Genomic DNA, 27360 nt, shown 5'->3' with positions numbered 1-27360 from the left:
ATAGATAGATAGATAGATGCATAGATATATGCATGTAACACACTACTGTAATTCAAAAATATATCAATCAGATACTTTAATCCACTTTAAAAAATGATAACATTTTTTATATTTTAACTATTTATTTAAACCAGTGCTTATGTCTTATGTGCATTCATTCATCAAACTCTGGTTATTCAAAAGGTAAAATCTGGCACAAGGCAAATTAGACTCATATTCAGGTTCTAGAGACAAAGCCCTGGTTTTGCACTTCAGATGAGATTATCTTATTTTAAGGATATTTATATATTTTGACCAAAATACAAGAGGAAGCTATTGACTGTTACTAAATCAGCTTACTATTACTCAGCCAAAATATCCCTGTGTCTGACAGGAAGAGCTAACATAACTCATCTGAGAAGAGTAATGAAGCAGCACTGAAGGTTTCATTTCAGGCCTCATCTGAAACAGACTGACACTGATCAGGATTCAACTGCTGTGAATGAGCTTCTGTCCACCAGAGGGCAGCATTTACAAGACATTCACTGCATCAAGCCTCTGGGACTGTCTATACTTGTCTGGATTATGGACTTTTTTTTTGGCCAGAAGTGAAGATTTAAAGTTAAAGTATCTTAATGACAGATTTGTCACTTCACAAGATGTTAATGGAGTGGTGTGGATAACTTGTGGATTATTGTAATGTTTTTATCAGCTGTTTGGCTTGTGTGCTCTGGTGCAGAGTTTGACTGTACATTTACTTATTAATGTTCACTGTTAAAATGGGAAAAATTAAGGGGAGAAAAGACTTTAGATTTGAATGGAATGTTTAAAAAAACGACTGCATTGCATTTTAAAAGTAAAAGTTTTGCTATTCAAATCTAATAAAACTACATGTGCACACACTTTATTATACAACAAAATACATGCATTTGTAATAAAACGATTATAATAAAAATTGTCAAAAATTTGAATGTAATTTTTGATTACATGAACACAAAAATATAGTTGTGTTTAAATATTCAAAACTGTTATCATACATTAATGTCAAGTGAAAAACTGGAAAACTTTTTTTTGTTTGTTTGGTTTTTTTTTACAGAAATGTCTTGATGTCTGTGTGATGTTTCATGTTACTGATGGTCACTCTTTAGTATCTCTGCTACAGCAGACAATGTTGAAACTCTGAGGAAAGTGAAAAACACCCATGATCGTATCCATATCTATGGACTGTGGCTCGGGCGGCCAGGAGAATTGAATCCGCTGTAGGAGAGACGTGATGTACAAGAAGAGCTCCGTCCTCGCCAGCGTTTCCCCAAGACAGACCCTCGGACCTGATAAACAAACACACAAATCAATACAGTAACTTTCGCTTGTGTTTACATCTGTTTATTCATTTCACAAACAGCTGACTCACCCAGTGAGAAGGCAATGAAAGACTCTGGTTTGCAGAAGTTCCCGTTCTCATCCAAGAAATTCCCTGGATTAAAAGCATCGGGATGTTTCCAGTGCTTCTTATCACTGAAAATTGCTGCTAGGTTTGTCATGACCATAGTTCCCTGAATGAGGAAAGTTCAGCAGAGCTGAATTAAGCTTTTCAGAAATAAAACACCTAACCCATACTCAACAAATTGCAAAAATTGTGTGTAATTGGGGCAGAACCTTCATTGGGACACCTTCTTTACCCCTACAGGGTTCTTAAGAGTACCATAAGCGTACACATTACTACTCTAAGGTACTAATATGCAACCTTGAGGGGTAACAAAGGTGTTACAGATGCCAAGGCTTTTTTGATCGGGAAGAATCTGCGATCTGTGAGCCTGTTTGTTTGCTTGCTTCTATGGCTGCAGTGTGCTGTTTTCTGCAAACTGGCAACCAAAATATTATTGGGTAAACTGTAAGTGGGCGGAATCACACAGACCAAAACAAAAGCAGATGTTCTGACACAGAATGCCCATTTTCAAAGTAGAATAACTGGCTGTAGCATTGTTTTTTGGAGAAGCAAGTATGTAAACTTAGCATGTTTCATGAATACCAGTTTTTTATTTAAATCTATTTTAAAATGTAATTTATTGCTGTGATCAAAGCTAAATTTTCAGTATCATTACGTCAGTGTCATGTGATCCTTTAGAAATCATTCTAATTTGCTGATTTGATGTTCAGGAAACATTTTTTATTATTATTATTATTATTATTATCATCATCATCATCAATATTTAAAACAGTTTTTTTAGGATTCTTTGATAAATAGAAAGATTCAAAAATCAGATCATTATACACTATACCATTCAAAAGCCTGGAGTCAGTATATATTTTTTATTTTCTTTGGGGGGAAATAAATTATAGAAATTAATACTTTTATTTATCAAGGATGCTTTAAATTAATCAAAAGTGATGATAAAGACATTTATAATGTTTAAAAAGATTTCCATTTCAGACAAATGCTGTTCTGAACTTTTCAAAGAAACCTGAAAAAAATCTACTCAGCTGTTTTCAACATAATAATAATAATAGATGTTTTTTGAGCAGTAAATCAGAATATTAGAATGATTTATGAAGGATCATGTGACACTAAAGACTGGAGTAATGATGCTAAAAATTCAGCTTTGAAATCACAGGAATAAATTATATTTTAAAATATATTCAAATAGAAAACAGTTATTTTAAATAGTAAAAATATTTCAAAGTTTTTGCTGTACTTTGGATAAAACAAACGCAGGCTTGGTGAGCAAAAAAGACATCTTTAAAAACGAAAACGTTTCACTGGTAGTGTATACGCAAATGTATTAGTGTTTTTATGCTTTAGTACCGCCAAAAAATACATACAGCACTTTTATTGCTGAGCTGTATTTACCACAAGTCATCAAATCATGATAATCAAAACAGCCTATGGTCTTAATGATTAAAATATGAAACACTACTAGTAACCCTTAAGACTTTTTATCATGGTTTACTGTCAAACCAGTTACAGATTCATCACTAATTAACGTTCTTATCTAATCTTCAAACAAATTAATTCAGGTGACTGGACAACTTGTTTTAAAGTTGATTTGTGTAGGTTTGTTGAAATAAAATAGAATCTCTTAATCTAGTCTCTTTATTCTTAGTTTAATTTACTTTCTATATTTAAAAAAAAATGCTTTATGACATTAATTTGAGGATGATTTCTGATATCCTTAAGTCATGGTGTCCATTCAAACGGGTTTTTCTGGATCAACCAATTCATTGAAAAGAAGTTATTCATAACAAACATAATCCTAAGGAGAATATTACATTTTACAGTGAATAATGAACTTAATTCATATATCCATGCTTCGTTTATTACCTTGGGAATGTCGTATCCTCGTAGTTTTACGGGCTGAGTCGTCTCATGAGTCACTCCAAGAGGTACAATGTTGGCACAGCGCTGAATCTCATGAACAGTGGCGTACGTGTACGGTAGTTTGTCACGATCATCCATGCTGGGCAAGCGGTCGTAACCCAAAACCCGAACAATCTCCTTGTGACATTGCTCTGTTTTATGCAACAAAGGGAAGTCAGATTTGCATTTCCTTAAGGAAACACAATTAGTGTTACACAATAGATTTATCATTTTAAATAATGATATATATATTTTATATAGAAATTGTTGGGAAAAAATAGCTAATGTTTAACTTTAGCACCTTGTACATCTGGGTTCTGAATCAAGAAGATGAGCCCCCATCTGATGGTGTTCGCTGTGGTGTCGGTTCCAGCCAGAAACAGGTCAAGTGTTGACATAGTCATGTTCTCCTCATTAAACGTGGAGTCCTCATTGGACTTTTGCTGCTCCAAATGAAACAAATCCATCAGTTTACTGAAGCTACATGGATAAATGAGAACCCTTTCATTAATGGCAACCTCACTTTCTCCATCTCCAGCAGGTAGGCATCACAGAATAAATAAATGTATTGTTATAACTTTTTCTAAGTTAGATCCTTAAATGCTATCCTTCCGCTAGAAAAAAATAGTTCCGGACAGTGACAATACACGCAATAGAGGGTTTGCACTTCACGATTTGGTCAGTTACCCGGATGCGCGGCCATATTGGCGATACTCGGATGTAAACAACATTGCATGGTTAATGAATACGTTGTTCTGCTAATTAATGTAGTCTAAAGCACAGGAAAAAATCATAGGAAAAAATCATATGAAAAAGGACTTTGTAAGCAGGAAAGGGCGCAATATTTTGACAAACTAAAGTTAATAGGTGGTTATATTAACTATGATATTAGCCGGATATTAGCCGAATATTTCACCTATCTGACCGGAAATGATAAGAGAAAACACGATCGTTGTCAAGATTCTTGCTCTGGAAATCCAGGTTCAGTTTGGCCAACCACAAACGCCTTTTGTTCCTTAGACAGTTGTTTGCACTTTTTTCCTTGATTTGTTATAACTTTTGGCAGTCTATAGTGCTCCAAATGTTTTCCCGCTCCGACCGATTAGTACAGCCCAAAACATGACAATAATTGACCATTTTTAGCTGCAATAATCTAAAATATGTAAGTTTCGTTCTGTTCTGTTCATTGTTTACATTCAGTGCCGCCAATATTTCACCGATTGATGACTCCCCTGGTGAAAAAAAACAGCATATGCTGGTAGGTATGTTTTGATGCTGGAATGCTGGTTAGGTAGGTTTTGATGCTGGTTTAAGCTGGTCCTTTGCTGCTTTATGCTGGTCCTTAGCTGGTGACCAGCATAAACCAGCAAAGGACCAGCTTAAACCAGCATCAAAACATACCTACCAGCATATGCTGGTTTTTTCACCAGGGTGGTCATTAAAACACTCTATCCTGAAAATGCACTAGTGTAAACAGGGTCTCAATGGGCTCAAATCAGAACAGACACTGTTCTTATGCGCGTGTTATTTATTTGTGTTTTAAAACCAATATATGATATTTTTCCCGCATCTTTGACGGGGGAAAATTAATTAAAGGTGCATGATGCAAACATCACGCCAGCAGAGGTCACTCTTACTTCATTAAATAAATACAAAAAGTTAGTTTTGCTGAAATGATGTATGGACGGAAGCGCAGCAACACAAGCGCAGTGACGCAGGAATACTTATGTAATGAGGTCACGGATGTATGTTTATAGAGTAATTTACAACGCGGCGCAACCAATCAGAATCAAGGAGCTGAACGATCCGTTTTATATCCCACCTTCTGGAATCTGATTACGTACTAAATTCAGTCTACACATTTTTGAAGCAAAGGGACATGGTGTCATTTGGCTCTCAAGACCCAAGAAACAATCTTAGATGTAAAGATTCTTATTGGAATCTGCTGTGGAAACCTCCTTTTGGAACATTTTGTAAAATGTACTCTAAAGTATCAAATGAAATAGTATAAAATCCACATTTCAGAAATCAAAATAACATACTGACCGAGTCCCTTGGATAGCCAGTCTACAAGAGGCATAAATGGTCTTCCAGAAAAAGCTTCCTGAACGAAGGCTTCTTTGGTGACCTGGATTGTATTAAGGACTATCATTGGTTTCCTCCCAAAATACACAGCAGATATTTCTCCATACTGACATAGCTGCTTGGAGAAGATCCAAAATAAATTTAGTGCATGAGAATTTCAAAGCAGGTAGGAGTTGAATGTTAAATTCATTAGAAACACAGCAAAGACTTACTGATTTTATAGTTTCAAATGGCATCTTAAAACGTGGTATGGTTCCCACAAAAGGTAGAGGTCTGGGACCAGGTGGAGTTCGACTTCTGCATGAATTAATCCTGAAGATCTCAAACAGAAGTGTAAAGATCAAGCCCAGAAACAGTGCCAGGCATACAGAGGTCAGGTCTAACTTTAAAAGACTAGTCCACATGATGACAGATTCATTTCAAGACAAACACAAGAACAGCGGACCACCGGTGAGTTTTAAAAAAGTAAAAGCGAAAGAGGGCGGAGACACTGGAAGAGTTGTATTTGCTGTTAACCCTTTCAGGTGTGTTGATATGACTAATATGATGAATGCATATATTAGTTTCTTCATCCCAATGTGTCAATCATAAAATTAACAAATGAAATGATTAAATGATTCTTTTGAATCCAGGTTTGAGATTTCACTGTGTACATTTGTAAACACAGTATGAACTTTCTTACATTATTTTTATATTTATGTTATTTTAATTAAGTTGACTGGACAAGTGTAGCACACAACTTGTTTTAATGTATGATTTGTTTTGGTTTGTTGGAATAAAAATATAGACTAATCTCTTATGCTAGTCTCTTTATTCTTACTATAGTTTATTTTTTTTATTGAAAAATGTGCTTTATCACTTGTGATATTCTAATGATGAAGTGTACTATATACACACCTTCAAGTCATATTGTTCGTGAGCAATTCGTTAAGGCGTATTTTGTGAGCTGGATCAACTGCTTCATTGAAAAGATTTGAATCAAAAGAATGTTTTGGGTGTAACAAACCCAGGGCAAACGTCAAGAGTTTCAGTGAGGACTTTACTTTAACATTTATTTGTCCATGCTCCATTCAATACCTTGGGAAAGTCGTATCCTCAGTTTTGTGGGCAGAGTCATTACACAAATCACTCCAAGAGGTGCAATGTTGGCACAACCCTGGTGAAAAAACCAGCATATGCTGGTAGGTATGTTTTGATGCTGGTTTAAGCTGGTCCTTTGCTGGTTTAGGTCAGCTAAGGACCAGCATAAACCAGCAAAGGACCAGTTTAAACCAGCATCAAAACCTACCTAACCAGCATTCCAGCATCAAAACATACCTACCAGCATATGCTGTTTTTTCACCAAGGAATGCTGAATCTCGTGAACGTGTAGATTTGTGTTGGGTGTCTTAAGAATGGAAATATGGAGGTTTTATTTGAAAAGATTATTTTCACTATTGTTTCAGTTAATGTCATAAAACTACCGAATTGAGACGCAAATAGCTGAGAAACAGACAAACTGATTCAGCTGAGTGAGTCATTTACGCTGGAACCGCTCCTATTGATTCAAACTCAAATTCGATTCACTAGCAAGAACAAAACCATTAATTTTCGAATTTCGACATCACTTGTAATCGCTTTAAAAAGCACGTAGTGATGGCTGAAACGGAGCTTTTCGAAACTCAAATCAGTTAAACCATTGCATCTCAAAAATTCACTGTTTCGAAGCTGTCCAATCGGATGGCGTATCGCGAATCACTTGATTCATATCGGGACTTCAATGAATCATTTGACTTAGATCGGAACTTTGGAGCGGGTTCGTGAATCTTTTGATTATAATATCAAAATTTCGAATTGAGCGAATCATTTCGCGAATTGAAAGATTCATGATACACGATCCTGAACCATTGCGTCGCAAAATGAATCACTGTTTCGAAACGCTCCAATAAGAGGGCGGATCGCGAATCATTTTATTTAGATCGGACCTTCCGAGCGGGTTCGCGAATCTTTGATCTATAGACCATTTCGTCAGATGTAAACATACTGGTCCCGATACACTTCCTGTTTCTTTTTTTTTTTAACTTTACACAAACATCACAAAAAATAAAACCAACATAACATTTGAGTGGATGAAAATGTTACATTAGCACCTTTAAGATGTATTTGTATATGTGAAATAAAATAAAAAACAAAAAACAAAAAAACAGGAAGTGCTTCTAGACCAGTGTTGTTTACATCTAGCGAAATGGTCTATAACGAAATTTTGGATCGAGCGGATGCGCGAATCTTTTCGCAAATGGAAAAATTCATAATACACCATCTGAATCATTGCGTCGCAAAATGATTCACTGATTCCGATCGCGAATCATTTGATTTAGATCGGAACTTAGAAGCGAGTTCGCGGATCTTTTCAATCTGATCGGGTTTTTGGAGCGCTTATCACGAATGATTTGATTCAGATCGGGACTTCGGAGCACGGAGCGCGAGTCATTTAACTTAGATCGGAACTAGGAGTGGGTTCGCGAATCTTTTGATTCAGATCGAAACTTCAGAGCGCGAATCGCGAATAATTTGATTTAGATTTGAACTTTGGAGCGGGACTTCGGAGCACGTATTGCGAATAATCTTTTTATGATTTCTTTTGTTTCTTTAGCTAGCTTTAGCTATTGTATCGTAATTGTTGTTCAGTTGGGTACACTGTAAGAAAAAACGTAGAAAAACAGAAAAGGTCAGCTACTGGTAATTTTCTGCCAGGACATTATCTATTACCTTTACAGACATTTTCTATCAAATTAAACCTACACAAAATCAAAGTGTAATTTAAAGGTAAAATGCCTAATACAGGTAATACAGGTAAAATGCCTGTGAAAAATCAATTAAGAATTTTTTTTTAATATTAACAGTACATTTTGCCCTGTTTTTATGGAATTTCCTTCAATTTTGCATCATGGTCACGTAATGACAGCATCATCCAATGATATCACAACATCGTTTAGCAACTTTTCACAACAAATCAACCTGCCTTTAGCAACTTTCCTTGAAAATTAGCTGGCTACACTGATATGATAGCAGGTTTTCAAGTCACAAGACATTAATTAATGGACTGGAGTGGTGTGAATTACTTGTGGATTATTGTTGTTTTTATCAGCTGTTTGTACTCTCATTCCGACGGCACCCATTCACTGCAGAGGATCCACTGGTGAGCAAGTGACGTAATGATAAATTTCTCCAAATCTTATGAGATGAGGTAATAAACCAAAAGTAATTTTTCAGCTTATTTTCATTTTTGGGTGAACTATTCCTTTAAAAATGTACCTTCTTTGTTTATTAATGTACAACATAGGGCAGGATGATTAAGATAAATCAAAATTTGATATTAGGTTAAAGATTTAGCATAATTGTCCATTACCATCTGTCCAGCCTCTGGAAGATGACCTTGCTGTATATGTCACAACATGATCATTCAAGTAACATGATCCAGTAACTAAACCAGTTCTGGAGCATTAAACGCATGGACACAAATGCATATATGACTCCACCTATAAACATGCTTCTGTATGATGTGCTCTGGTGCAGAGTCTGACTGTAAATTTACACATTAATGTTCACTGATACTGGTGGAAGGAAATGAGAAGATACTAAGTGAGAATTGTTCGATTGCACATTGTTTTCAACTGTAGTAAAAGCTACAAAAAAAAAATTCTATACATGTTTATACATTTATTATACAATAAAATACAATTCATAATTAAGTAATTATAATGAAACTTGTCAAAGTGACTGATCCAAACAAGTAAAACTTAATTTCGATTGCAACCAATGCTGTAAAAATTGGAAATAAATGACTTTTTTACAGAAATTACATGATGATGACAGTTTGATCTGTTTTGAGTTACTGATGGTTAATCCTTAGTATCTCTGCTGCGGCAGACAACATTGTAGGTCTGAGGATAGCGGACGATACCCATGATCCCATCCATGTCTATGGACTGTGGCTCAGGCGGCCAGGAGAAATGAATCCGCTGTAGGAGAGACGTGATGTACAAGAAGAGCTCCGTCCTCGCCAGAGTCTCCCCGAGACAAACCCTCGGACCTGATAAACAAACACAAATCAGTCTAGTAACTTTCTCTCATGGTTAAATCTGTTTATTAATTTCACAAACAGCTGACTCACCCAGTGAGAAGGCGATGAAAGACTCTGGTTTGCAGAAGTTCCCGTTCTCATCCAAGAAATTCTCCGGGTTAAAGGCTTTGGGATGTTTCCAGTGCTTCTTATTACTGAGAATTGCATCTAGGTTTGACATGATCATAGTTCCCTGAATGAGGAAAGTTTAGCAGAGTTTAATTTAACTTTTTTATAAATGAAACTCATTGAAGACATTCAAAAAGCACTCTTACATAATCTTATATATTTACAAGCTGCATTTAATCATGACTTTAAAAAAAATCATGAATTAACTCCAGTCATTACCTGGGGGATGTCGTATCCTTGTAATTTTGTGGGCCGAATCGTTTCATGAATCACGCCTAAAGGTACAATGTTGGCACAGCGCTGAATCTCGTGAACAGTGGCGTACGTGTACGGTAGTTTGTCACGGTCATCCATACTGGGCAAACGGTCGTAACCCAGCACCCGAACAATCTCCTCATGACATCGCTCTGTGTTATGTAACAAAATGAAGTAGATTTAGAAAACAGCCACGCTTGAACTTCATCACAGAATAGTGTTAAGGTGCAGAAATAATACACTAGACCTACATATTTTCACCTACAGTTGAGGTCAAAAGTTTACATACACCTTGGAGAATCTGCAAAATGTTAATTATTTAATTATCCAAATAAGAAGGATCTTACAAAACACATGTTATTTTTTATTTAGTACTGACCTGAATAAGATATTTTACATAAAGGTCGTTTACATATAGTTCACATTTTATAAAAACAATCTTGTTCAAAAGTTTATATATAGCTACACTTGATTCTTAATACTGTGTTGTTACCTGAATGATCCACAGCTGTGTTTTTTGATAGTTGTTCATGAGTCCCTTTTGTCCTGAACAGTTAAACTGCTCGCTGTTCTTCAGAAAAATCCTTCAGGTCCAACACAATCTTTGGTTTTTCAGCATTTTGTGTGTGTTTGAACCCTTTCCAAAAATGACTATGATTTTGAGATCCATCTTTTCCCACTGAGAACAACTGAGGGACTCATATGCAACTATTACAGAAGGTTCAAACACTCACTGATGCTTTAGAAGGAAACCAAACGCATTAAGAGCTGGTGGGTGAAAACTTTTGAACAAAATGAAGATGTGTATATTTTTCTTATTTTGCCTAAATATCATCTTTTATCATTTAGTACTCCCTTTCAGAACCTACAGAAGATGCTTCCATAATTCCCAGAAGACAAAATAAGTTACATTTACCCTGATCTTCAAATTTCAAAAGCTTTCACCCCCCTTAATGCATTCTGTTTCCTTCTGAAACATCAGTGAGTGTTTAAACCCTCTGTAATAGTTTCATATGAGTCCCTCAGTTGTCCTCAGTGTGAAAAGATGGATCTCAAAATCATACAGTCATTGTTGGAAAGGGTTCAAACACACACAAAATGCTGAAAAACCAAAGAATTTGTGGGACCTGAATGATTTTTCTGAAGAACAGCAGACAGTTTAACTCCTCAGGACAAATAAGGGACTCATAAACAACTATCACTAAACAAAACAGCTGTGGATCATTCAGGTAACAGCAGTATTAAGAATCAAGCATATGTAAACCTCTAAAAGGAGTTATTTTTATAAATTCAACTATTATTTTCACTTATAGACTATATGCAAACATCTTTTACATGAAATATCTTATTCAGGTCAGTACTAAATAAAAAATAACATGCATTTTGAATGATCCCTCTTATTTTGGTAAAACAATTAACATTTAGCAGATTCTGCAAGGTGTATGTAAACTTTTGACTTCAACTGTATGTGGCTGCACATTAAGGCTGCAAAGATCTATAAAAGTAAGTCTTGTTTTTAATAACAAGTTGTCTTCCAGAACAGGACCGTTTGGTGTTTTTATCCAATGCTAATGTTTAGCTTTAGCACCTTGTACATCTGGGTTTTGAATCAAGAAGATGAGCCCCCATCTGATGGTGGTCGATGTTGTGTCGGTTCCAGCCAAAAACAGGTCAGCTGTTGACATAACCATGTTCTCCTCATGAAACGTGGAGTCCTTGTTGGACTTTTGCTGCTCCAGATGAAACAAATCCATCAGTTTACTGAAGCTACATGGATAAATGATAAATCTTTCTTTAACAGTGATCTCACTTTCTCGATCTCCAGCAGGTAGGCATCAATGAAGTCTCGCGGGCTGTCTGGATCCAGAGTTTCCTTGTGCTCTTTTACTTCGTCTTGAATAAAACCCAATAACTCAGTGGCGTTCCGCATGACCTTCTGGTGTGGTCCAGGGAAATGCTTGATGAAGGGGGCTAAGTTGAAAATCTATTGAAGATAGATGAAAATTTGTTGAAGATTATGGGCCCGTCATGATTGAAATGTTTTTTTAAATATTGAAAGACTTAATAATAATAATTTTCACATAGAGTAGCCATGGCCAGTAACAAATAAATTATAAAAAAAAAAACTTCTTGCCAAAAATGAAGAATTTAATCATACCTGTCCCACAGGTGACCCTACGAGCATGAAGTTCTCATTCAGGATTTTTAGAAGGTATGAGAAGCGTTTGTTATCATAGTCAAAGCGATCTCCAAACACGATGGAACAGATAATATTAGAAACCGCATTCTGTATGGCATGTTGGGGGTTCATAGGCTTGCCTACAAAAAAAGAACAAAAACATGAATCAGTATGTGTGGAAAAGATCTGTGCTTTTGTATCCAATCCATTGCAAATATAAATTTGAATTTATATATTGAAAATATGTGTGAAATTCAACATTATTATTGTTACAAATGCAAGAAATGCATAGCATAAACATACAGAGCATAAACATTTCATACCTTCTGCTTTCAGCATTTCAGCAATCAGATAGCGGCTTTCCTCTATCACACGATCTTCTACTGATTTCTTCCCCAGGCCAAAATTCCTGAGCGTGTGCAGAGCAAAGCGTCTCTGCTGCCTCCAGGAGTGACCGAACGTGACCATTATAATACCTGAGAAAGAGAACTGTTTGAGGACTGTTCGCTGTAATGTTCTTTGGGGAACCAAAAATGGTTCTAGAATGAAATATTATGAAGTCTACATTTCTGTTACTGACCAAGTCCATTAGTTATCCATTCTATAAGAGGCATAGATGGTCTTCCAGAAAAAGCTTCCTGAACCAATGCTTCCTTAGTGACCTGGATAGTATTTAGGACTATTGTTGGCTTCCTACCGATATACAAAGTAGAAATCTCTCCATACTGAGACACCTGCCCAGAGGAGAGCATGTACATTTATAAACTGTTGTTTGACACAAAGGTGTTACTACATTCTGAACAATCAAAATACACAAGAGTTAAATGTTAAGTCCCTACCAAGAAACGTAGCAAAGACTCACTGTTCTTATGAACTCCATTGGTTTCTTTGCTAAATGTGGTAAAATTCCTATGAAAGGCAGAGGTCTGGGACCAGGAGGAATTTGATCTCTGTTGGAATTAATCCTCAAGATCTCAAACAGAACCATAAAGATCAAGCCCAGAAACAAAGCCAGGCATACAGAGGTCAGGTCTAACTTCATAAGAGTCGTCCACATGGTGACAGATTCATTCCAAGACAAAAACAAGGGCAAGCGGCTGGCCGGCAAGATTTATAAAAGCAGAAAAGGCGGAAGAGGGCGGAGTCAGTGAGGGAATTTGCCTTGCAGTTAACCCTTTCAGCTGTGTAGATATGACTGATATAATAAATGCATATAGGAGTACTTTATCCTAAAATGTCAAGCATAACAAACAACATGAGCTACTATACTATCTATGAACAATCAAAACACAAGGTTTAAGCATCGCAGCTACCTACAAAAGAAGGAAAGCACACCCTATTCCCATTTCCTTCCCTTTCCCAAAGGGAATTCCTCAAAGTTCACAATAGTTCCCAAGTGCTGGTTTGCTGCAGAAGGAGAGATATGATAAACGACTGAATGACTGTGCATACATGACCGATTATCTTACAGGTGTATAATCAGAAACGACAACTGTTCCACATTAAATTACATGATGCAAGAGGTGTGTAAAGGTTAGAGTACAACTAAGACAAAGGTGAAGTACAAAAACATTCAGTCACAAGTTCATGATGAAATAAACTTGATGCAACATTGAGCAATACAACACATTTACACACTTTGTGGATTGTATATTTGACCATAATTTGGTATTTCTTGAATTAGGTCTGCCATATGAATATAGTAATCATTCAGTTCAACTATATCAAACATATATGTGACTCTGGACCACAAAACCATAAGTATATTTGTAGCAACAACCAACAATATATAGTGAAAATGATGGATTTTTCTTTTATGCCAAAAATCATTAGGATATTAAGTAAAGATCGTGTTGCATTAAGATATTTTGTAAATTCCCTACCATAAATATATCAAAACTTTTTTTTGATTTATAATTGTTACGGACTAAATTTGGACAACCTAAAAGGCGATTTTCTCAGTATCAGATTTTTTGCAACTGCTGCTTTCTTAGATAAATGAACACAGGAAAGCAGCTTTCTAACGCTTAGCGTCGTTTTAGATTCATTTGAAACGTTTTTGTGACGTAAGTTTCCGTTTCGATTAACTAATATGCGATATCTGAAAAGTGAAGAAGCACGTAGGCTAATGTTACTGGGCTTCTTCCTTAAAAACGAAGGCGAAAACGAAAGCGTACAGTTCGGCTCGCGAATCGTTCTTAGGAATCGGTTCTTTTGAATGAATCGATCGAAATGCAAAACAGACTGAATCGTACATGTTAAACTTCGACAACTGAAGCAGCAAGACCTTATGAATTTGTTTAAAACAGTTGACTAATATGTACATTTTACAACTGGTGTACAAATAGTGGTTCTTAAAAGAATAGGCCTACATTATTTATTTTACCATATCGAATGAAACTCGTCATACATTGTGCTTTTTAAACTCTTAAATTCTTAAACTCTTGCTTTTTAAACTAATAGGCGTCATTATACATTTAAAATGCTACATTAACTGTTGCATAGCTGAATTAGTTTTAAACGATTCTTTGAAGTTCGAAAGAGTCGACTCAATAAAATGATTCAGATCCAAATGAATCATGCAAGTAACCTGTTGGTTTCGATTGCGTTTAAATGCCAGAAGCGGTGTATAACTTCGTTCCAATTAGAATAATTGATTGTGCTTGTTTTACCGATTCACTACAGCTACGTTACCAAGCGGGTGATTTTTAACACTTTACATTAACAGAATTCGCTGTCATAATTAAGTTTCGGTAAAGATGACACAGAATGGTACCGGAGGATCAGCGATGCTGTACAGTAAAGTGCTCGCCACGGGAGCACCACCATCATCTGATACACGTGAGTAAATGTTAGACTTCTATAACTACTTTGATATAGTTTTAGTCACAGAGAATTGCAGTACGGTTTACGCGACATTTTACAGTGGTAAAGGCAGACAGTTCACGGATCAAACCCTCTGGCAGTAACAAAATGCCAGTTGTATTACCATGTTTGTTTTGGACCATGGTATCAGTGGCGATTTCTTTAAGACTGCAAGGGAAGCTCAGCTTCCCCTATAATGTCACAAAATTAATGGTCAAATTATGTACTATTGTATTAACATTTTATTGACTAAAAATGCGTTAGAAAACGTTCATCTCAAAGACGAGTTCGTTCAGAATCAGTTAGATATAGCAGGTCGGCTGACTTGATTTTCTTCTCATACATTCCCGTAGCGTCACAGTGCATTTCCCCGTTGAAGCCCAGCGTCCATTGACTTCAATGCGGCTGCTTTGAACGTTTTTTTTCAGTGCTTTGAAACTAGACGGTCATTGGATAAACGCTGCGATTATGTCCCGCCCACGGACGCTCAGCGTCTCTGGGGGTGAATGAGGAGCAAATGAGGAGTGGGCTGGCCTGGACTCCGAGCTTCTGCGTGATGATTGGAGGGTCTGTCGAAAGATTGCATCTCCTTTTGACTGACAGCGATTTTGTACTATAAGGAATCGCTGCTGACTATTCGCGCTCAGTCCCATCGCGGATTTCTCAAGTTCAGTCGAAATAAAAACTGCTGCAACCTATTTCTTTATATTTGCTTGGCGAAATTGCTTGATTTTCATCATACATTTCACACAATTATACACCACATTCCTTGTTTCACTTTTACAGAGTTTAATATTTTTTTAGATCGTTCATTCATTCATTCATGTTAATATTTAATGTAGTAATCAATATATATATATATATATAGATTACTACATTAAATATTAACATGGAGGATGACTATAAATTAATATATATATATATATATAGTAATCTTGAAAAATTTTAACATAACATAATGAAACCTTATATTTCTATTAAAATACTTTATAAATAAATAAATAAATAAATCTCCATAATAACCTTATTTAAATTGCAAAATATTTATACTATATAGTAGCATCTGACTAAAAGAAAAAATACATCATATTTTGCATAATAAAACTAAAGCTTTTTTTTTTTACGATTGTTTGCATTGTGACTTACTTATGACAATAAGGCACATTCTTGTGAATAAATAAATAGACAATTTTATGATGTAGGCCGAAAATGAGCTTCCCCTATTTGACAGACCAGTAGCCGCCACTGCATGGTATATACCATTGTTGTATTACCATGTTTGTTTTGAACCATGGTATAATACCATGTTTTAGCATGTAACCAGGGGGCGTTTCTAGGATTTGAAAACATTCGGGGCTGGTGCCAAAACATCAGGGGCTAGTGGTGGTGGATGGGAGCTAACATCATACTTACGTCAAATTTTGTTAGACACAGGTGGGTAAACGTGGATCCTTCTAGGGCAATGCAAAATTTGAGATATTTTACATTTTAAATTCATTAATCTGGTGTACTTTAAGAGTTCAAAAATAAGAGCTCCAAGTTAACCCATGTTCAGTGTGCAAATTAAACAAAGAAAAAAGGTCAATGACCTTACTCACCCCTTATCTGATACTCTGAAAACATTGGATCATGAACTGATCATGTGAGCAAAGTCATATTGTGCTTTGGATTTAAGTTAATTTGACAGATACTTTGCCAAAGCAGTGGCACAAAACAGCGTTGTTACACTATGAAAAATAGTATAGTAAATAATAAATCACTGCAAATAGCAAACAAAAGTATCCTAACAAAATTATAACTTTACAAAAATACATTACACAAATACAATAATACATTTGAAAATGTATTTACAACTGTAACAAATATATATTTGCATGCAAAAATAGGGCCCCATTTTATTTTTTCCAAATTCATTTTTTTTTTCTGTTTTAATGGTTAAATTTAATGTTATTAATCAAGAACAACAACAAAAACATGTAATTAATTAAAACAATGAAACTTTAACATCAATTTATCAAAAGTTATGTTTAGGGCCCTTTGAAATTGTTACCAAATTTGTTTTGGCATGTCTATTTATTTGAATGCATAAAACAACTATATATATATAAAGTATAAAGTAATATATTTCTGGCACAATGTTTACAAGCTAAACTTTTATTTTGACGGGTTGCCATGAATATCTTTAAATTTCTGTTAGTATATGACCCTGGTTTTACTCAAATAAAAAAAGTGAAATGCTCACGAAGTACTGTCGGAGCAGTTATGGAGATGTTGTTCATGCATTTTGTTTATGGCAGATGCTGAAATCACCGCGAGCGTTACATGTGTGCAGTAAAAGTAAACTGCGCGTACGTCTGCACCATTCATTAATAAAAAGACACACAGAACATGCAGGATTCATATTTAAATGGTATTTTGTGGCTGAATATTTACAGATACTAGTCCATATTGATTTAAGTGATTTATTCATTCAAACTTTAACAATTCCGTGAATTCCGCCGAAATCATAGGGCGATACCAACCCGTAAAAACAATCGGGGCTAGAGAAAAATCTTTCGGGGCTCGAGCCCCGAATGATTAGCCCTAGCGACGCCCTTGCATGTAACATTGTATTATTTTAAGTTATTTGGAGTACAGCTTAAGCTGGATGGCTGGTTTAGCAGGCTGGTTTTAGAGGTGTTTCGACTACTTGTTATCTGGTGAGGCTGGGAGACCAGCTGACCAAACAGCTAAAACCAGCTTAACACCAATTTGACCAGTTTAAACAAACTACATTCAGATTAAATCAGCTATGACCAGCCGAACATTGTAAGTACTGAGCACCATATTATCTGCCAAAGTACACTGTATGTAGTATCACTACAGTATTTGTTTGTAATATTGAAGCTAACAAACCAGATCCAGTGTAATCACTGTTATTTGAGAATTGCTAATGTTACTGTACAAGTTATAGCTTACTGTATTGCATTATATGCTACCAGATTCATGCAGTATTATCTATCCTTTCATCCATCGATTCTCAGAACCAAACACTGACCTGATGAAGCTGAAGAAAGCACTTCGGGACCTGTTGGCCCAATATCCTGAAGGTGTCATTTTAAGCAAAGCACGGAGGTCCTGTCCACTCCTCCTCACCTCTGAGGTGCTGGACGGCTACGCTTCTGTCCGCCAGCTCTTGGAGTCCATGCCTGATGTGGTGACACTAAGAGGACTTGGTGTCCAGACATTCCTTTTCCCCGCTGGTACTAAACTGTAGGACAGGACAAGTCTGGAGGACTTTTTATGTTTATATTTTGCAGTCAAACTGGACATTTGACTAGGTGACCAAACCCATTCCTACAAATGTAAACGTTGCTCTCCACTAAACTGTGACCAAAGACAATAGCGTTTAATTAGGATAACCTGGATTTTTTATACATCACAGCATTTTTTCAGTGTGACTGGATTTCCATCAAGAACAGAGAGCACTTAAAATGAGTGCATTTTTAAATATATATTATAAAAATGTTTAAATATATTATGTTTACAACTTTGAAGACCACACAAGCACTTATTTTTGTATATGATCATGCACAAATCAGGAAATAATGGTACAATTGAGGAAGTTGCGTGAACTGTGATTAGACAACTCAGGGATTGTTTTTCTTAGTCTTAGAGTATGATATTTTAAACATTTGAACACATTTTAACTACATTCTACTTAATGTTTTAGAAGAAATGTTCACAAGAACTTTGTAAGACTTTTAAAAATACCATTTTAATTAAAGTATTCTCCCAAAAATATACTGGATCTTTGATATTTAAAGCATTTGTGTGTTTTGTCAACTCAAATGAATTGGTTGTTCCATGCATATACATAAAATGCATATAATGATGAACATGATGCATTAGCTTAACCTGTTCTACAATTTCAAACATGCACATGAACAGGGTGTGCTGTGGCTCCATGTGAATATGAACCATACCGGCAAGACTTACATCTACTGTAGTTTAGACCTGTACACACCTGTCTATAATAATACAGGCTGTCAAATGAGAGATTACGTCATAAGTGGAAGAACACTTTTTCTTTACAGTGCTATTACAGCAATTGAGTAATTTATTGTGATATCAGATTCTACATTTTATAGTGAATACATCATGTGTGCCACTTTTTCAAAACCTTAACTATTAAACTAGAATGTAATTTCTTGAGGGCTACAAGTTGTGTTAAAATAACTACGAGAACTCCTGTAAATGTTGGAAAGTGTAATGTTGGATCACTTTTTGGATCCTCTGCTGTGACAGATGATGTCATATGCTTCAGGAGAGCGAACCACGCTGACAATCCCATTCATGTCTGGCCACTTCGCACCAGGTGGCCAGGAAAAATGAATCCGCTGTAAGAGAGAAGTGATGAAGAGGAAGAGCTCCGTCTTAGCTAGACTCTCACCGAGACACACCCTCGGACCTGATAAATGGAGATAAACAACAGTCGTATCAACCTAGTTGTGTTCGATCTTGGTCTACTGAAGTCATAGTCACAGGTGACTCACCCAAGGAGAAAGGGAGAAAAGATTCCGGTTTGAAGAAATGTCCATTATCATCTAAGAAATTCTCTGGGTTAAAAGTGTCTGGGTACTTCCAGTGCTCCTTGTTGGTTAAAATTGCTGTTAAGTTAGTAAATACTGCAGTGCCCTAGAATGACAAAATTTGTTATCACAAACAATTAAGAAATCGATCAAGAAACACAACACAGCCATGCTCCATTTATTACCTTGGGAATGTCGTATCCTCGTAGTTTTGCGGGCTGAGTCGTTTCATGAAAGACGCCAGAGGGTACAATGTTGCCACAACGCTGAATCTCATGAACAGTGGCATGCGTGTACGGTAGTTTGTCACGGTCATCCATGCTTGGCATGCGGTCGTAACCCAGCACCCGAACAATCTCCTCATGGCACCGCTCTGTAATTTTAATGAAAAATTCATCTGAAAAGTTGCCACACTGTGGTGCTTTCAAAACCTTGCTCTTCTAGCTCAACCAATGGTTCGTTTGGGATAGGACTTCCTGTTTGGTACAATCGGTATCAACCTTGTTGCACTTAGAGATTTTGCATTTTATTCTAACTCAGTAATTCCACAAATCTTGCACTAGCTTTCGCAAACTGGTCGTACACGGAAGCAGCGCTGGGCAGATGGCGTAGGACATTGGCGTTGTGCATGCGTCGGAGAGTCTCGCACAAAACCAATGTTTGTTTACAGGAGCAAAGGAAGCAAAGTTTCCTTGCTTTAGCAAAGGAAAACCAGTTTTCTCTTGGTTTATATCGAAATCACCAACGTCTTGCGTCATCCTCCCAGAGCTGCTTCTGTGTACGAAAAGTTGGCGCAAGCTAGATTAATATGATTCTTACGTTTTTAAATATGGAAATTTTTCTTACAAAAACACAAATTCGCTACAGGAGGCCGTTACTCACCTCCTGTATCTGTGTCAGGCACTGTTTATTATGGATGGATGCACTTTATTGGACTTGTTTTGGACTGATAAAGAGAAACACCCGCTTATGCCATTCTAAACCTCAGAAGTCCCAGGATAAATTTCAATATATCTACGATTGGATTTATCTGAAAGTAGGATGTTTTATACACCTGGGATGCCTGGAGGGTGAGTAAATAATGGGCTAATTTTCATTTTTGGAGGAATTATCGCTTTAAAGCAACAAAAGACCAACAGGAGAGCCATGAACTGGCAACTGTTAATATACGCATTTGTGCATTTTCAAGTCACTTCAGGTTTCAAATGCCATTGGTTGTGCGTCTCAAAATCAACAGTTATATGAATATGCTCTACTGAAATACTGTATGAATGAGTTTTGAGAGCTGTGGAGAAGGGCATTTCAGTAAATAACAGATAAAACTTGGTCTGTTCCTTAAACAATGCTATTACATTTTATAGAAGACAGAATTCTCACTTTTAGATTAACTAATCCTTGAACTATATGCAATATAACAGAACACTTTATCACCTTTATCAACTTTATAACTACATGTACACACTTGGCAGTAGTTTATATACAGAGAATGGAAAAACAGAATATGTAAGATATACATTATCATTATCAATTCCTTGGGAAATCAAGCGCGTCAACTTTTCCTACCACCATGATCTCAGTACCTTGTACATGTGGGTTTTGAGTCAAGAAGATGAGGCTCCATCTGATGGTGGTCGCTGTGGTGTCTGTTCCAGCCAGGAAAAGGTCAGATACTGACATTACCATATTATCCTCATGAAACGTAGAGTCCTCATTGGAATTTTGCTGTTCCAAGAAAAAAAAAGCCATTTGGTTTAACCAAGCATATCTAGTTCCCAAGCATCTTAACATGATTTCACCAGAATATTGTTGGTCCTTAAACAAAACTCCTGTCAACCACTCAGGGTTAGGACTGGGAATCTAACTCCCACTAACTATCATCAACTCTCCCAGTTTCAGAGCGGTAGCTCATGATGATCTCACTTTCTCGATCTCTAGCAGGTAGGCATCAATGAAGTCTCGTGGACTGTCTGGATCCAGAGTTTCCCTGTGCGTTTTGACTGCATCCCTGATGAAAGCTTTCAACTCTTCTGCGTTTTGATACATTTTCTGATGTGGCCCTGGGAAATGTTTGATGATGGGAAGCAAGTTAAACACCTGAAAAGAAAAAGGCTACATATAACTATTCTGCATCAACTGCAGGAGGCTTCAGTCCTGCTCCTGGAATTAAACCTTCAACCAGCTCCATAACAACTGACTAGTTTCTTATAACAATGAAGACACTCATTAACCTTTTTTTTAAGTAAGTTTAAGAGTTTGTGTTAAACTCTTTAAGAAGGTGGACCTCCAGGAGTAGGACTGGACATTCCTGGTCAAGTAACTACCTACAGCTTTATTGGTAAAGTTTAGTTGGGTTTAACTCAGTGTGTCGACAACCTGTGGAAATGCAGACAGTCAACATGATCGACCTCCTGATCCAGTTGTCCCAGTCAAGTGAGCCATCATCTGCAAACACTCAGTCAACCCAGCTGCCACCTGGATTTCAGTGCTCATCTATTTTTGGAATTACTGTATGGATGTTGGGGTCAAAGCCTCTCATTAACTTTGAATGGAGTGATGTCAAGCATTGCCGAAGTGAATAATGGGTCCATTGCGTCTTATCACTGGTGTTGCTTTTGCCAAGGCAAGCATCAGCCTATCAGATTGGCTTATGCAAATGTACAATTAGCCAATCAAATGTGTCTCGCGGTCCAAGCTGGATGTGACTGACAGTCGTCACTATGGTGGTCGCATTAGCGTGAATCTTCAGACACGCCCTCTGTCAGGAGTAGACATTCACACGGGGTGTTAGCAAGTCAGCTTTTTGATGCATCATGTATCTGTTCTATAATTCCACAAACAGACATGCAGCAAAATCCAGGTGGCGGCTGGCTTGACCGGGTGCTCACCGATGGCAGCTCACTTGACCGCGGTGATCAATTTGGATACTAGGATAATCTCAAGTTAAAAACATATTTAGTACTTGTTTATACCTGTCCAAAAATGCCCCTGACTGAATGATGTTCTCCCTCACGATTTCCAGAAGGTATGCAAAGCGCTTGTTATCATAGTCGAAACGATCCCCAAACACAATGGAGCAGATAATGTTTGATACGGCATTCTGTATTGCATGTTGGGGGTCAAAAGGCTTGCCTTCAACAAAGAAAACCATGTGTTAGTCTCTGGCAAACATGGTTTTAGAACTTGAAACAGAATTAAATTGACAAACAAATACTAAAATTCTCAATAACCTTCCGATTTGAGCATTTCAGGAACCAGGTAACTGCTTTCCTCTATCACACGTTCTTCCACAGACTTCTTCCCCAGGCCAAAGTTCCTGAGTGAGTGCAGAGCAAACCGTCTCTGCTGCTTCCAGGAGTGACCATATGTGGCCATTACGATACCTTATAGTGAGAGAACAGACCTTTAGAGTTAAAAGGATATACACAGACAAGTCAAGATTTTAGAGTTTTAAGTTACTTGTCTAAATCTAAGACTCTGCCAACCATTGGGGCCAAGGTCAACTTGGTAGACCTACCAAGTTGACCTTGGCCCCAATGGTTGGCAGTTGGCAGTAGATGGCTTGAGGCCCAAATCCACACAAAGACCATGTTTACGTGGTCTTGAAAGGTTTCAGAAGCAAGACATCAAGATTAAAACTTTAATCTTATTATGCCTTTTCAAATATGACCTTTCATGTGTGTGTCATGTAGCTGTATGCAAACATAAACTATCTGCAAAGCTGTGAAGCTGACAGTGCACGATAAAGAAAGTTATTGTCTATAAAACGTTACGGCTGTACGTCACAAAGTAATACATTTGCATACGAACTACGTCGCGAACAACTTGCCCGCCCACAAACAGTAAAATTTCCATGTGGTTTACGTCACATGGAAATTTACACGTACATTATACAGAAGACGCTGTATCCTACGCTGTGAGTAAATTTGTTTTATATTCACTTCCAAAAGATGAATCTACAAAGATTTTTATTTTCTAGCAGTCGTTCAAAATACGTAGTTGTGTATGTTATGTTGTGTAACAACCCTGCACATGTCTTGCTAACACGTCTAGTCTAAAAATTTGTGATTGATGTAGCTTGACTGTCTGTCTGTCTCATTAGTTGGAGTAATGATAAAGGATGACGCACGAAGCGGCTTTCACACCGGATGCGGAAAGCGCTGCGCTATGAAACCCATTCATTTCAATTGCTTCCGCCGAGCGAGGACGGCTTGTGTCTGTCTCGAACAAAGTGTGAGCTTTCCACGGTAGACCGTGCTAACTTGTCGATCAGCCACTTCATTGTCAGATTCTGGCTCGAATTGGTAAGGTAAAATCGATGCCATCTTTTCTATGTATTGATAAGTATCCAGGGCTGTCATTCAGTTATGATAATGAACGTTTAGTTTTCCGACACGTGCTGTACGCGGTAGACCAATCAAAAAGGGACTGCACAATCTGACCAATCACAGCAGTGAGGGCTCACGGAAAGGAGGGGAAACTGATTCTTAAAACTGCTTTGCATGAGTCGTTTACGAATAATTTAGAAATAAGGTCAAATTAAATCTACAGTGCCCTCCACTAATACTGGCACCCTTGGTAAATATGAGCAAAGACGGCTATGAAAATAAATCTGCTTTGTTTATCTTTTTGATCTTACATTCAAAAAATTCACAAAATGCTAACCTTTCATTGAAGCAAAACAATTAAAATTGGGGGGAAACTTACGTTATGAAATAAATATTTTTCTCTAACGCATGGTGGGCACAATTATTGGCACCCTTAGAAATTATAATGAGTAAAATATCTCTGAAGTATATTTCCATTCATATTTGCATTTATTTAGCACACTAGAATGGCTAGGAGTATGATACTGTCCAGCCATGACTTCCTGTTTCACAGGAATATAAATATGAGGAGCACAAAGGCCAAATTCCCTTAATTATCCATCACAAGGAATAAAACCAAATAATATAGTTCTGATGTGCAGAACAAGATTGTTGAGCTTCACAAAATAGAAAGTGGCTGTAAGAAATAAGCCAAAGCATTGAAAAGTCCCATTTCCACCATCAGGGCAATAATTACGAATTTCAATCAACTAAAGATGTTACAAATCTAACTGGAAAAAGATGTGTGTCTATATCGTCCTAATGCATGGTGAGGAGGAGAGTTTAAGTGTCCAAAGACTCTCCAAGTATCACAGCAGAAGAACTGCAGAGATTAATTGAGTCTTGGGGTCAAACGACTAAAAAAAAAAAAATTCAAACAGCCACATCTTCATCACCACATGGTGTTCAGGAGGGTTTTAAGAAAAATCCTCCTTGCTCATCCAAAAACAAACTCCAGCGTATTTAGTTGTCAGACACGACTTAAATTTCAAATGGGACTGGCTTCTGTGGTCAGATTAAACTAAAAAAAGAGCTTTCTGGCAGCAAACCCACCAGATGGTTTTGGTACAGAAAGTACCCCATGCCCACAGTTAAATATACTGCAGGATTTTTAATGTTGTGGTCTTATTTTCCTGCCAGAGGTCCTGGACATCTTGTTCAGATACATGGCATCATGGATTCTAGCAAATACCAACAGATAAAAAAATCTAAATCTGACTGCATCTGTTAGAAGTTCTATAATGAGCTGTGGTTGGATCTTCTATCAGGACAGTGATCCAAATCAAACATCAAAATCAACACAAAAATGTGTCACTGAGCATAAAATGAAGCTTCTGCCATTGCCGTCCCAGTTGCCTGGCCTGAGCTCTATAGAAAATGCGTGAGGTGAACTGAAGAGAAAAAGCACCAGCATGGAGCTGAGAAACTGAAGGATCTGAAGAGTTTCTGTATGAAGGAATTGTCTCTAATCTTATGTCAGGTGTTCTCCTAACTCTTCAGGCAATAAAGGAGAAAACTTAGAGCTGTTATCTTGAATAAAGGACGTTACAATAATTGGGTGCCAATAACTGCGGTCAAGATGAACTAGAGAAAAACATTTATTTCATAATGAGATTTCCCCCCTGCTTTCCATTGTTTTGCTTCAATGATAGGTTGGAATTTTGTGAATTTTTTGAATGAAAGATTAAAAGGATAAACAATGCAGATTTATTTTCACAGCCACCTTCGCTCATATTTACCAAGGGTGCCAATATTAGTGGAGGGCACTGTATTTTTGGAGAAAACTAAAGTGTTTTTTGACCTTGCATACATGTAAACCTGTTTTGGGTATCATAAAACAATTTCAAAACCTTTAAAATGGCATAATAGGAGCACTTTAACTTCACTATCCGGTTGCTTAAATGATCAAGACCATTTTCAACCAGACACCAAAAACCTGCCATAATATCTACTGGATAATGGAGAACATTTAGTTACAGCATCTATGAACAATCTTACAGCTAATTTGCAGTTTCTATTTGATTGAAATTGGCATGTACTAATACACCCTACAATATCAATTCATTTTCAACACTACTGACCATATCCTTCAGTGACCCACATTAGAAGTGGTATAGGTGGCCTTCCTGAAAAAGACGAAGCATTTTGGACCATGGCTTCCTTTGCAAGTTCAACTGTATTGAGGAATATTGCTGGCTTTCTCCCTAAATACAGCGTGGTCATCTCTCCATATTGAGATAACTACTCAAAGAAGACATCATAACAATTTTCAAAGGTGAACAGGTGAACATAAGAAACATATAGACACATAAGCAAACACTCACCGATCTTATGAACTCCATTGGGTTCAACAAAAAATGTGGTATGGTTCCTACAAAAGGCAGCGGTGTGGGACCAGGTGGAGTTTTACCTCTGTAAGACTTAATCCTGAAGATCTCAAACAAAACCACAAAAATAAAGCCCAGAGACACAGCCAGGCCTACAGAGGCCAGATCTAACTTCATGAGACTCATCCACATGATTACAGATTCATTTCAAGACAAACATGAGCAGCGGATGACCGTGAGTGTTATAAACACAGAGCAATATGGGGAGGAGACAGTGGGAGTTTGACGTGCTGGTTCATGTTTTTGTATAGTTATGCTAGTTATACATGCATGCAGTTTTTTTCCTGTATTCATGCCTTAGTAAGGCTGTAAGGATCTAAACATTCAAGACATGAATACAGAAAAAACTGCATAAACTGTATGTGTGTATGCAGTGAATGGATCTAAATAAAGTTCAATCACTGCACAGAGGAAAAACATGCTGCAGAAGACAAGTTGTGCAAGTTTAGTAAATAATTCACCAGTTCAAAGCTGTCTACCATGCATAGATTGTTGACATTAAATCTGTACACCTTATTCTTGTCTTAATTAATAGGATTATGTAAGAGGTATGTAAAGGTGAGAGTGAAACGATAATGACATGGCAATTTCTGTTCCACCATTCCTTTTTCTATTTCCTTAATCTTAAGAGTATGATTATATGATTTTAATTTTGCAATTTATATACTTTTTAACTCCATTGTACCTGCAGAAATGGAATTAGATATAAAATACTTAATGCATGTATAAAATATATTGAAGGTTTAATGAAATATTGTCAAAAAGGATAATATAGCAAACATACAGCACAAGAATACATTAACTAAACCAGTTCAACAATTTTATAGTGTGTTGCGGCTCCATGTGAATATGAACCATAACTGCAAGATATTAATCTGGTTTACACCATAGGCCTGAATTTTGTAAAGTAAGCAGTCACATGAGAGATTGCATCATAATACCTTTTGTGTTACAGTGGTGTTACAGCAGATTCAACACTTTACAACAAATAGGTACAGCAAAACCATAACTATTAAACTAGAATATAATTCCTTCAGTGCTAAAACTATTAACATAAAAAGGGATAGTTTAGTCAAAAAATGAAAATTC

General features: G+C 36.8%; 2 protein-coding genes across 2 annotated transcripts; both read right to left on the bottom strand.

Annotated features, from left to right (window-relative positions):
- Positions 1-822: 822 nt before the first annotated feature.
- On the bottom strand, positions 823-13715 carry LOC127154898 (cytochrome P450 2B15-like). The gene is made up of 15 exons (XM_051096780.1): positions 13402-13715; positions 12947-13181; positions 12665-12818; positions 12408-12560; positions 12064-12224; positions 11716-11889; positions 11494-11635; positions 9870-10057; positions 9573-9714; positions 9302-9491; positions 3858-3888; positions 3636-3777; positions 3299-3486; positions 1391-1532; positions 823-1307 (listed from the first exon to the last, which is right to left on the bottom strand). The coding sequence occupies exons 1-15, from the start codon at positions 13428-13430 to the stop codon at positions 1117-1119; spliced, it is 2262 nt and encodes a 753-aa protein (XP_050952737.1). The 5' UTR covers positions 13431-13715; the 3' UTR covers positions 823-1116.
- Positions 13716-19082: 5367 nt separating this feature from the next.
- LOC127155058 (cytochrome P450 2B4-like) lies at positions 19083-26446 on the bottom strand. The gene is made up of 9 exons (XM_051097018.1): positions 26209-26446; positions 25966-26125; positions 22748-22900; positions 22480-22649; positions 21441-21614; positions 21101-21242; positions 19706-19893; positions 19485-19626; positions 19083-19399 (listed from the first exon to the last, which is right to left on the bottom strand). The coding sequence occupies exons 1-9, from the start codon at positions 26401-26403 to the stop codon at positions 19209-19211; spliced, it is 1515 nt and encodes a 504-aa protein (XP_050952975.1). The 5' UTR covers positions 26404-26446; the 3' UTR covers positions 19083-19208.
- Positions 26447-27360: the final 914 nt, after the last annotated feature.

Source organism: Labeo rohita, chromosome 23 (assembly GCF_022985175.1).
Source record: "Labeo rohita strain BAU-BD-2019 chromosome 23, IGBB_LRoh.1.0, whole genome shotgun sequence".
Lineage (NCBI taxonomy): Eukaryota > Metazoa > Chordata > Actinopteri > Cypriniformes > Cyprinidae > Labeo > Labeo rohita.
This window is presented reverse-complemented; position numbering and strand designations above follow the sequence as displayed.

Coding starts and splice junctions, on each gene's coding strand:
- LOC127154898 (XM_051096780.1), bottom strand. CDS start 13,430: ATGGGAATAGGGTGTGCTTTCCTTCTTTT. Junction 9,715..9,869: donor AAGGATACGACATCCCCCAG/GTAATGACTGGA, acceptor TTCCTCATTCAG/GGAACTATGATCATGTCAAA. Junction 1,533..3,298: donor GAGGATACGACATTCCCAAG/GTAATAAACGAA, acceptor TTCCTCATTCAG/GGAACTATGGTCATGACAAA.
- LOC127155058 (XM_051097018.1), bottom strand. CDS start 26,403: ATGTGGATGAGTCTCATGAAGTTAGATCTGGCCTCTGTAGGCCTGGCT. Junction 26,126..26,208: donor CAATGGAGTTCATAAGATCG/GTGAGTGTTTGC, acceptor TTCTTTGAGTAG/TTATCTCAATATGGAGAGAT. Junction 19,894..21,100: donor TCAAAACCCACATGTACAAG/GTACTGAGATCA, acceptor TTAAAATTACAG/AGCGGTGCCATGAGGAGATT.